At 39.8% G+C, this 12741-nt stretch overlaps 1 protein-coding gene across 5 annotated transcripts in view; it reads right to left on the bottom strand.

Annotated features, from left to right (window-relative positions):
* FILIP1 (filamin A interacting protein 1) overlaps positions 1-12741 on the bottom strand; it is a 214402-nt gene that overhangs the window by 106371 nt on the left and 95290 nt on the right. For all 5 annotated transcript variants that reach the window (XR_009453467.1, XR_009453468.1, XM_059701145.1 and 2 more), the window contains exon 2: positions 6123-6404. Coding sequence is in view for 3 of the 5 variants with exons in the window: in XM_059701145.1 (XP_059557128.1) it covers positions 6123-6398 (276 nt within the window). In the remaining 2 variants the exon portion in view is untranslated. The remainder of the gene's footprint in view (positions 1-6122; positions 6405-12741) is intronic.

The following is a 12741-nucleotide window of genomic DNA, read 5'->3' as shown; positions in this document are numbered from 1 at the left end:
TATGGTCAATCAATCAATTAATTAATACCCTAAGAATGAATGAACTCTTGTTGAGAAAGAAGAGCAGATCGAGGGCTCACCTATAGTAGGTGGTGGAGAGGTAAAGAATAACTAGTGATCAATATTAAAGGAAATGGCTAGGAACCCCAGAAGGAGAGAAAAGAGAAAACTTTTAACTATCTGCAGGCATATTATCTATTCCATAAATCATCTTTGAAATACAACACCTTCTTCTGCCTGTCTTCCAGGATGAAGGTAGATTTCTCAATGTATGGATGACTCTATCTCTGACTCAGGTTGGAAAATGCAAAGTTATGGTATCCAGCTTTCTCTGAGCCTCCTTATACACAGGTGGAAGAGAACTAACTAAAGGGATAAAGGGGAAAATGATGAAACCCATTTGAGGTTGGTTTTTTAAAAATATTTTCAAGTGGAATACATCAAGCAAAATTACTACATAAAATAGCTAATTTTTTTTTGCATTAAGAAAAAGAAAGAATTAGGATCCTGTGTTGCCGTTGTTGTTTTAATCCTCACCCAGGGGCATACTTATTGATTTTAGAGAGAGGGGAAAGAGGGGGAGAAAGAGAGAGAAAAAAACATTGATCTATTGTCTTTCTGTAAATTCTGACCTCGGATCGAACCCATAACCCAGGTATGTGCCCTGACCAGGAATCGAACCCACAATCTTTTAGTGTACAGGGCGATGCTCCAACCAATGAGCCACACCAGCCAAGGAAGGACACTGTTTTTTAATCATTTTATGAGAATATCCTTCTGCCAAATTTTCCTGTATTATGGTTTTTTTATGTCAGTACCATTTCCTTTGAACTTTAGTCATTTTTAGTACAGCCAAATTGAATGACTTCTTTAAAGTGCTATTTTTGGACAAATACACAGGGAAATTAATCATGGTGCCTAAATAATGGTCTGGGTGTTCTATTTTATTATTTTCAGCTTAGTCTGGGAAATATGTGACCAGTTTTTCACCCAGAGAGTAAAAATGTTCCAATTTATTGAAAAGCACTTGTTATTGGAAGCAGTCAATGACACAAAACCATTCTGCTATTTCTATGCAGGCAACGTCAGCCAGTCACTGTGCTGAAACAACAAGCTTTTGTCTACAAAGGTCACGACATCACCAGTTCAGGACATGATACCTTAAAATGCAAAGGTTCCTGGGAAGGGCAACTCCGTTTATAATATATGGCCGTTAAAGGTGCACTTCAAGAGTTCCCTGGATATCTGGACAGCAAATTTGCAAATTTTTGCAAAGTGCCAATGCTAACAATGAAGGTCATGCTGTTTATAATGTTGGTTCAACAAATTCCCATAGATGGAATAAAAGATTCCCCAGGTGGCCGACCACTAGAACCAGAAAATCTACAGAACTATCTCTAATGTCCAGAACCTTGGATACAGAGTTGGAGAGAATGAAGGAGTCTGAGAAAGAGAATTAGCATAAAAAGCCTGTGTGGGCCTCCATCGCCTCCTTTTCCCCAAGCCACTGCAGGGTACATCTCCTACAGGTCGATCTGATATTATTCTAACCTCTGAGCAACACCAGCCACGGCCTGATATTAATCTTATCTCCCCAATATTATAAGCCCTCGTCTCTGTGTGTCTTTTTTTTTTAAAAAAAAAAAAATGTTTTTATTGGTTTTATAGAGATGGGAAGGGAGAGGGACAGAGAGATAGAATGAGAGAGAAAGATGAGAGAGATACATGAATCAGCTGCCTCCTGCACCATCTACTAAGGTGTGACTTGAAAACAAGGGACCCCACTTTAGAATTTCTTTCAAGCAGTCTAATGTGAACTTTGAGGCCAAAGCCATTCCGTGAAAAGATAAAATCCTTTTAGGTAAGAGAAATAGAGTTAAGAGAAATGTTTCACTTCATGGAGGTGGAATATAATCTAAGCCATGAAGTTTGGTTGTGATCTGGGAGTGAGAAAAATGGGAAGATAGCAATGCCATATAGCTTGACCGCACTGGGGATCAAGCCCACAACCTGGGTATGTGCCCTGACTGGAAATTGAACTGTGACCTCCTGGTTCATGGGCCAACGCTCAACCACTGAGCCACCCTGGCTGGGCCACCCTACTTCTTTTGTTTAGCAGTTCCAGTCCCCAAGGCTAAGCTGTTGCACATCTTCAGGGCACAACCCGCATCGAGTAGTGAATATGAAGCCCCCCAATTGGTATAGTACCCAGCCCATGGCCATATGGCACTGCGATCTTCCCATTTTTCTCACTCCCAGATCACAACCAAACTTCATGACTTAGATTATATTCCACCTCCATGATGTGAAACATTTGTCTTAACTCTATTTCTCTTACCTAAAACATTTTATCTTTTCAAGAATGGCTTTGGCCTCAAAGTTCACATTAGACTGCTTGAAAGAAATTCTAAAGGTAAAGAATAAGTATAAAGGAACCCACCCTTGAACATCTCTAGAGTGTAAATGATACAGTGGGAGGGGCATTGGACTGAGAGACAGAGAAGTAGGGTGACACACAGAGAAGAGAGCTTAAACTATTGGGGAGATAAGACAGAGAATTTAGGTCTAGAGCAGTGATGGCGAACCTATGACACACGTGTCAGAGGTGACACGCGGACTCATTTTTTTGGTTGATTTTTCTTTGTTAAATGGCATTTAAATACACTGGGGCCTTGACTTACGAGTGTCCCAACTAACGAGTTTTTCGAGATACGAGCCGTCTCTCGGCCGATTTTTTGCTTTGAGTTGCGAGCTAAAATTCGGGTTATGAGCCAGCTTCAGATACCCCACTGCTAGTTGGCGCAGCGAACGTCACAGTGAACGCCACAACATCAGCCCAGCATCACATGTCTCACTTGTTCACTTTATGATTTGACATACAAGCAATTTGAGTTACGAGCTCCATCACAGAACGAATTAAACTCGTAAGTCAAGGCCCCACTGTATATAAAATAAATATCAAAAACATAAGTCTTTGTTTTACTATGGCTGCAAATATCAAGAAATTTCTATATGTGACACGGCACCAGAGTTAAGTTAGGGTTTTTCAAGATGCTGACACGCCGAGCTCAAAAGGTTCGTCATCACTGGTCTAGAGCAAATGTGACGAAAGTGCTGAGCAACCCTGGCAACGCACATACACTGAGCGCCAGTTTCACACATATAGTATAAAAGAGGTAAATAAGATATCTCAAAATGCCTGTCAGTCCCAAAATTTTATAGAACCTTGGAACACCACCTCCAGAGTAAGGGTGTATGAGTCATGTATGGCCACTCTATAAAGGAAGAGTAATAGGTGGACTGTGAAGGTCTAGGAGACAACACACTAAACGTTCAGACATGTCTAGCCAAATGGCATATAGGCCTGAGCTGGGGTAACTTGTCTCACAAGGCATATCCCTGCCTCTCCTCGCAATACAAAATCTTTATATAGATTTGTTTTCTTATCTTTGGTCTGGCAAACCTGGCACATAGCTGCCACATTTTTACCAGCCTACTCATGATTGCTAATGCCAACTGCCTCCCACTCTTAGCTGCACCCCCCCCCATGTGATAATGCTAATAAAGTACAGGTGTCGGCTACCCAAACACATATCGTCAGCTCTAAATATAGGAACATCCTCATTTTTAACAAGTCTAATATTGCACAATCTGCATTTACAAGTACACTTACTTTCCTATGTATGTGAGCTCTTATAAGTATGTGGAGGATGAAGTATTTACTTTGCAAATGAATGCACCATGGAATTCCTTAAGATATCAGGTTTTTCATGTCTCTTTTTGTTCACTACCTCCCCCACAAGTACCTTACACTTTTTACTTACTTATTACTGCTCAGAAATACATCTATTGTATAAGCTAAGGTATCCTGTATTCATAAAAATTAATGGAGAGCAGAATGTATTTCTTGCTAATTTCTGTGATGTCTTGGGTATGTCCAGGGGTGGGGCAAAAGTAAGTTTACAGTTGTGAGTACAGGAAACACAGAGTTTATTCTATTATTATTTATTATTGTATTCTTTCCCATGCAAACAACTGTAAACCTATGTGTGCCTCACCCTGTATTTGAAAGCCCAAGCTATGGATTCATATCTGGCAACATGACAAACATAAAAGCCACATGAACCTTAAATGCCTTTCAGAATCCACCATGATATAACAGCCTTCTGCAGAAATAAGAGTCTGGAAGAGCCACAGGCTCCACACAGGCCACCCTGCCTGGAGAGAAGCGACATTGTTTAGTGATGATTTCAAAGGCAACCATTGTACCTTCCACTCAGGTCAATAATGTCTGCTGGGGGCAGCTTAAAAACTTGAACTAATATATTCTGCCTCCTTACACAATAAATGTTAATAGACAAAACATTAACCACATTTCTGAGAGTGGTAAAGCTATTGTTAGTAATGGTGGTGCTCTGGAAAATTTCATCTTGCCTTGTGAAATGCAAATGTGATTTTTATCCAAAGGTAAATGGTAAGCTCAATCAGGTTTGTTTGTTTTAATTTGAGTTTTGTAATGTTTTCTATTTCTCTTCACCCCAGGGGTTTCCTTATCTATGTGCACACACAGATGAGAACAGAAACAGATTAGGGTAGGTTGAAAATAATACCTCTGATGCTAACAGCTCCAAACAAAGGTTTATCTCACACAATCATTAGTATTCCCCTAGTATCCAACCTTTTTCATCTCATGGCACACATAAAGTAATTACTTAAATTCTGCTGCACACCAAAAAAATATATTTTTTGTCAATCTGACAAAAAATAGTTATAATTTTGATTCATTTACACTGGACAGCTATTGTTTGCATTGGCTGTTGTCATTTTCTCACTTGACAGTTCTTAAAGGAACAGAGGTCAATGACCCTGACTAAATAGTCAGGTATCACATGTTTTAAAAAATTTTTCCAGCACACCAGTTGAAAATCATTGCCCTAGAACCTAATGAAAACAAAAAGGAAAACGGCATCTCCACTCTTAAGTCATCTTCTCCTCCACCCCACCCCGACCCAACACAGACCAGAAAGAGAAGTTATGGTTTCCCCACTTCCAGAAATATAACTGTCTAGAGCTCAGGTACTCAGAAGAATCCCAACTTCCTCTGGGTCCTTAAGAACAGACACTGAATGGGGGACATGGCTCAGGTAGCTCCAGAAGGTTAGTGAGAACAGACTGTGGAAAGAGCACTGGACCAAGAAGGAGGAGGCCTAAGATGAGATCTAGACAAACCCCTAACCCTTCTGGACCTCAGTTTCCTCATTATAAACTACTAGTGACCCGGTGCACAGATTTGTGCACATTGAAAGGAAATTAATTAGAAGGTGGCTGGCAGGGCGGGATTGGACGAGAAGGACCAGACACGCCCTGGAGCCAACCTCCCATGGTCCCTCCCTGGCCAGCCACACCTAGGGTGGTCCGAGGCTAGAAGGGCGTCTGCGAAGTGAGCGGGGGTCCCTCCAGCAGGTGGGGTCTCTCGGCCTGGCCTGTGGGGATCAGGCTGAAACCAGCTCTCCGACATCCCCCAAGGGACCCCGGAGTGCGAGAGGGCACTCTGCAAAGTTGCTGTCATACAGGGTGTGTAATGCAAACGCAAATGTGCAGTAAACCAGATTCGGGGCCAACAGTGCCCCAGCTGAAGGTGGAATGGCATGGCCCCCCGAGGAATCGGGCTCCCTTCTCTCTGGTTTCAGGGTGTGTCACCTGAGAACCGTCGCTGCCAAGTCACTGCAGCTTGGCAATTCCTGCATTGAGCATCTGCCCCCTGGTGGTCAGTGCATATCATAGCTACCAGTCAGACGGACACTTAGCATATTAGCTACCTAATTAAATTAGATTACCTACTACTAAGTATAGGGCCTGTGTTAAATTATTACCAAAATCATATCATGAAGAAATTTTCTGCTTCTTGAGAAGCTTAAAATCAGCTATTCATTTATTTTTTCATTCAACAAATATATATTCAGTGCAAATTGATGCCAGACAATAGGGATTTTAAAATGAATAAGAAAAACATAGCCCCTTTCCCCATGAAGTTAGTAATTCAGTGAGACAGACAGATTCATAATCTCTTATTTTATAGCTTAGAAACTAGAAACACAATAGTTTAGAAAATTTGATTCTACCTGCAACTCTCCTTCCATTATACTGAGTAGCTGGATGAGGTCTTCTTTGGACAACTCCAAGGATTTCTTATTCTTTTTATCACTTTCTCCAGATGGTTTTAGGTGTCGTTTGACAGTGCCTGAGGCCATGACATCATCTTCCTTTCTATTTGATTTGTTCTTCTTTTTTGCATCTTCTGAGAGACTTTTATCATCAACATTGCTTATGATGGAGGATTTGGGGCAGGAGATATGCCCGTTGGATGAACTTTCACCACCCTGGTTTCGGGATCTCATTCCCACCTAACACAAAGAAAGATTAGATATTTTACCACCATTGAAATTATATTTTTTCTAACTACTTAAAGACTTGTTGCAGCTTTACATCACCAATAAAGAAAAAACAAAAGATCAGTTCTAGTTAGCTTCCTTATAGCTTTAATTAATGTATTATTAAAATCTTCAGAAAAAACGCCTTGATGGTCTTCAAGAAAAAGTGAAAATGTGACTCTAACATGACAAATATCTCAAACCAAATGATCAAGGTCAACATCAATGGTAATCAGTCATGTTTATAGTGTGTATCTTTGATAGGAAGTGATAAGCAAGGCACTTTGCCTTTGTGGTCTTCCTCCCTCAAAACATTACCCAAGTTTAATGATGAGAAAAAGATCAGACAGATCCCAAACGAGAGACACTCTACAAAATTCATGACCAATAACCTTGAAACTATCAAGGTAATCAAAAAACAAGGAAAATCTGAAAAACTGTCACAGCCAAGAGGAGCCTAAGGACACATGACAACGAAACGTAACATGGCATCCAGGGTGGGATCCTGCAACAGAAAAGTGACATTAGGGGAAAATCAAGGAACTCTGAAGTATGGACTTGAGTCAATTATAATGTATCAATATTGGTTTACTAATTATGGTGAATGTATCAGACTAACGTAAGATGCTGATTATAGAGGAAACTGGGTGTGGGGTATTTGGGAAACCCCCAGTATTATCTTTGCGACAATTCTGTGGATCTAAAGTGTAAAATAAAACTTTTTATTTTTTTAAAAGTGATTCCAACTCCATCAGAAAATTCAAACCTCAAACCCTGCCAGGAACCAAATGGAAGTCACAAGGTGCAGAAAAATCCACAAAGGTTGGAGAGGGGCTTGACAAAGAGAGAGGGAACAGGAAAAGCAAAGGGAAGAGGGTGGTGTAATTTTTAGTGATATGGAATTCTATTTTTCCATGGCCTCTTTTTTTCAAAATCAGGTTGTTGCTTTTGTTTTCTTAATGTCAGTCATTTACAGGAATGTGAATAAAAGCACAAAGAATTGGGAGAAAACAGATCAACTACAAAATCAAAATTTTAAACAGTATATTTTATAGCAAAATACCGGGGGGGGGGGGGGGGACAAAAACAAAAGCAGCAGCTAACTTGTCCTGTGGGAAGCACCTCTGAGTCATTCCATGATGAATGTTTTACAGATATGTCAGTCTCTGAGCAAAAGAACTTAACAGGTATGTTGTAAATATACTGAACTCAAAAGCTAGGATTCAAAGTGCTGTGAAGGGAGCTCTAATATCCTGGGGGCTGCACTACAAATTTTGCCTAAACCCTTAAATATAGTAGGTTAGTGCATGGGCTTATTTAGAACTCACAGGGTGAATAGTCCTTCCTCAGAACCACTAAGCAGCAAGATTTTCATGACTCATCCCAGATAAACTATAGAGTAAATTTCCTTTATGAACCCAATCATATTTAAGAAACTAAGGAAAGCTTTTCAAAACACTAGGTTTATAATAGAAAAATAAATACAGTATGGTGTTTCCTTTCAGATAGCGAATATTCAATTCTTCCAACAAATCTTGAAATCTACATTCATGCTTCTTTTTTGAAGTGAACTCCTACTGTGTGTGTGTGTGTGTGTGTGTGTGTGTGTGTGTGTACTCTCTACAGCACTCTAACTATGAACAACATAAGCACAAGAGGTGGGGTGGTCCTTAACCCTGCACCCTGTTTTCCGGTTAATTCAGTGATTTGTCCTTGGAATTTTAGAGCATCTTTTGTGCTGCGATGATGAACAGAGAGGTTTCTTTGTGATGGGAGCCAGAGCACTTCAGAGCCGACCTGCTGTATTTCATCACAGCTTGCTTGTGGGCAGAGTGGGCTGCTTTCAGCCCCGAGCCAAAGGAAAACGAGATGATGAATAGAAAGTTTCAAATTTAACTCTTGACCTGTTACACATCACAGCTAAGACACATGGGCTTCCCAAACTGAATTGTGACTCCCTATGACTCCACACCACATGTGAATTCCTTTTATCTGAAATAACTTTCTCTATAAGATCTTAAGGCTCTTTGGAATGGTACATCAAATATTGATTTGACAACTTCAACTTAGATCATGGGTTAATAGAAATTCCAGAAGATGGTTCTCAAAGCATAGGAAGTGAGGGGTGATGTATTAAACTTAATTATACTTAGCTTTAATCATACATGACATTTGTATTTGACTGTAGCATGTGTTTATGTCTTATTTCCCTGGAGTTTATGCATCTTTTATAGTATCTACAACACTAGACTATTCCTAAAATAGAATAAATGCATAACTATTTGTATGTGACATGCAGTTACTTAATTAATTGTATTTGCAAACATGCAGAAAATGGTATTTTCTTATACCAACTCTATATTTAGTTCTTTCTAAAAATTTTAGTCTGATATTAGTATTTTAAAATAAATTTTATTATAGCATTAATAGTTTCTATAGGATTATATTAATTCATTGATGAACATTAATTATTGAATTAACTAATTACAGAATTGATCCATTACAGAAAAAAACACATTTTAGAATTATCTAATTATATTATATCAGGTCAAAATCTTAAGTTCCCTATTTTTTTCCACCTTAATTTACTTTGGCTGATGGAAAATCTCACGTGCTAGATCCATGATGTTAATGTCTTAGCAAATATTTTTCCTCTGTGACACTGAAATTTCACATTCATTTCTTTCCTCTGACATCTGCATATGGATCTTAGTCCTTTTTGATAAGCCAAATGGGGTTTACTATCTTTATCTCCACAACAAAGTCAGCAATCAACACCTGTTCTATCTCAGGAATGCAAACTGAGATAACAAACTAGTCAAGTAATGTTTTAGGAAGGAATTAGACAACATGTGAGGTAGAAAAACATAGTTTCTCAATAGTGTAACCAAGTCTATCTTTAATAATGTCCATATTAAGCCACCTTTTTCTATTTTGTGAGGAGAAAATGTCCAAACAATAGAGAACTTCCATGTATCACATCTAGAGTCATTCATACTCTTCCTAATTATAATAGCTCTCACTTATTATTTCTGAAGTGTTACATAGTATGTTAAGCATTTTACATACAATATCTAATTTAATACCCATATCAACCCTATGATGTGAGATTTTAAAGATGAGACCACTAAGGTTTAAAGAAACTCAATATATTTTTCTGGATTACACAGCTACTCCTACTGAATAGAAGAACTAGGATTTGAACCCAGGTCTGATTCCAAATACCTACTCACTGTAGGGTTTTCCCCTAAGTTCTTAACCCACTGTCCGCCATAAGCGTCTGTAGACACAATCGGCAGACCTTCCCCACACGGCAATGGGTATCTAAAAAAAAAATGTTTCCCATTAGTGGCAGCCCTGACCAACTTTAAAATCATTTTTTCTGAGAATTTTTAGCTGAAAATATTCAAGAACACCCAAATTGTGAGTACTATATTTATTTTTATAATATTCATTCCTAATTGATATTTAAAATTAAATTCAAAATATCATGGCGTGTGGGGATGGTTTCCGTTTTGGATACGTGGTAGTTAACTGGTTAAACACATACAAATTGGAGGGGAGGAATACCCCGTAAATTAGATGATCCAGATAAATCTACAAATGCTTGCTAAGGCATTGTTTTTTCACTTCACACTACAGAGTCGGAGAAATCCATGTCTTCCTCCATGCAGAACCCACACAGCAATTGAAATTAGTTTGCTAAGTAAAAATACTTTTTCTAGAATCATTAACCTATTGCCACCCGGCCCATGCGTGGCTCAGTGGTTGAGCGTCGACCTTGAACCAGAAGGTCACAGTTCGATTCCAGCCAGGGCACATGCCTGGGTTGCAGGCTCAGTCCCCAGTGTGGGGCGTGCAAGAGGCAGCCAATCAGTGATACTCTCTCATCATTGACGTTTCTATCTCTCTCTCCCTCTCCCTTCCTCCCTGAAATCAATAAAAATACAGATCTTAAATCTACTTGAGAAGGAACCTGGTCAATTATTCAGGATACAGCTTATAAAAACAAGATGTAAAGTCTGAAGAGGGACCATCACAGACTTATTGTGTGAAAAGCCCCAGAGCGGAACAATAGTGAACATTTCATCAGAGTAGGCCAAATCCTCTCCATTGTGCTGAGAGGAGTGGCAGACAGGTAACGGAAAAGGCATCTGGCACTCTGGTCGCATGGCTGCAAGTTTTGGACACGTACGGTAATAAACTTTCTGAAGGAAGCCGAGAATGCCTTTGCTTCATCTTAGTGCAGACTAAGAAAGTTCTTCAAAGAAAGTTCTCCTCACGAGAAAGGTTTAAATAAACCGAAGAATCACATCAGATTTGTAATGTGTGTGTTTTTAATCAATGTAATTTGGGGCACAGATTCTTCTCTTAATAAGCAAATTATCCTATATAATAAAGAGGTAATATGCAAATTAACGCTCACAGGATGACTGCCTATGACCATGCGGGCAGGGGGGTTAGTGAGAGACGACCAAATGCCTGAACAAGCAGGCTACGTGGAGTGACCAGGCCGGCGGGGGGAGGGGGGCAGTAAGAGGCGACCAGGCTGTAGGGAGAGCAGTTAGGGGTGACCAGGCCAGCAGAAGGGGGCAGTTGGAGGCAACCAGGCCAACAGGGGGGCAGTAAGAGGTGACCAGGCTGACAGGGGGGGCAGTTAGGAGCGACTAGGCTGGCAGGGGGGTGACCTAGCCGGCAGCGGGGGGCAGATAGGGGTGACCAAGCTAGCAGGGGGGACAGTTGGGATGATCAGGCCAGCATGCAGAGGCAGTGAGGGGCAATCAGGCCGGCAGGCAGGTGAGCAATTAGGAGCCAGCAGTCCAGGATTGTGAGAGGGATGTCCGACTGCTGGTTTAGGCCAGATTGAAGAGGGTGCAGGCTGTGCTGAGGGCCTCCCTCCCATCCCCATCAAGAATTTCATGCACCGGGCCTCTAGTCCTAACATAATTCACAAAATACACTTTTCCTTTAATAGTAATTAGTCCACAATACTTTGCATGGAATTTGCTGACTAGGGTGTGAAGAAAAGAAAGATCAAATGTTATTCCAAACCTTCCTCTTTAATCTGTGATCATCTCTCTTCCATTCTCCACTCCCCAACCCCCAGAAATTGGGCAATAACTAGACCATACTATCAGATGAATGATATCCTAGGAATCAGAAAATGTTTATGAAGACATTGGGTCATTTATAATGAAATAACAAGTATTTCTAGAGCATTTGAACAAGTGAAAAGATAAGGATAAATGCGGAGCCAGCATTGCTCAGTGGTTGAGTATGGACTTATGAACCAGGAAGTCATAGTTCCATTCCCAGTCAGGGCACATCCCCAGGTTGTGGACTCATTCCCGGTGGGGGATGTACAGGAAGCAGCTGATCAATGATTCTCTCTCATCACTGATGTTTCTATCTCTTTCTCCCTATCCTTTCCTCTCTGAAATCAATATATATATATATATATTTTTTTTTAAAGTATAAAGTCTATAGCTATTAAACACCCACTCTAGTTCCCATCTTCATTAGCTCCCGCAAATTGTGACCTTGATTTTCCCCAGCACTTTCACTCCTGCTCTCACCTCCTTTTAGATTTGTCTTTTCATGTTATAATTCAATGTAGGTCACAACACTCCCATTCCTACCAACAAAAACTTCTTTTCTGCATGAATTAGGTTTTGGCAGCTTTCTTATGATTCTCAAGTATCCAACCTCTGTCTGTTCCTGCTTTTATTTATCTATATACTTTTTCAAGAACCTACCTAGTGCACAGGGTGCAATGTTGCAATAATTTTATTTATATAATTTCTATTTTTAAATTACTTTATAGAATTATAAGGAAAAATTATAGTACATGATAAAAGGGGAAGCACACAATTACAGAAAAGCCTACTTTTGACAGTGTGGCCTGGCAAAAGGCCTGCTGCAAGTGAGGCTTTCAGAACATGAGCAAGGAACTGTCCTAATTCTTTCTTTTAAACATAAATGGCAATACCCACAGCACCCAACACTAACGGCAAAGGGAAACATCTGTTCTAGTTCTCCGTGAATTTTAAGGTGCTAAAGACCAATCAAATCAGCTATTTCGTTCTCCATCAATGTCAGATTGTTCCCCCTGAGTATCTGATTTACTTGGATTACTCTAGTTATAACTATCCCAACTCCTGAAATGTTCAAGCACTTCTCACAAGATTATTACTCATTCTAATAGCAAAGACTGATCATAAGTGTTACTAGGTTTGCCCTTAAATATCCTTAGTAATTTTAAAAAATATTCTTCATCCTACTTATGCAACAAGCCATGTTGACATTTTTT

This window comes from Myotis daubentonii, chromosome 6 (assembly GCF_963259705.1).
Source record: "Myotis daubentonii chromosome 6, mMyoDau2.1, whole genome shotgun sequence".
Classification (NCBI taxonomy): domain Eukaryota; kingdom Metazoa; phylum Chordata; class Mammalia; order Chiroptera; family Vespertilionidae; genus Myotis; species Myotis daubentonii.
This window is presented reverse-complemented; position numbering and strand designations above follow the sequence as displayed.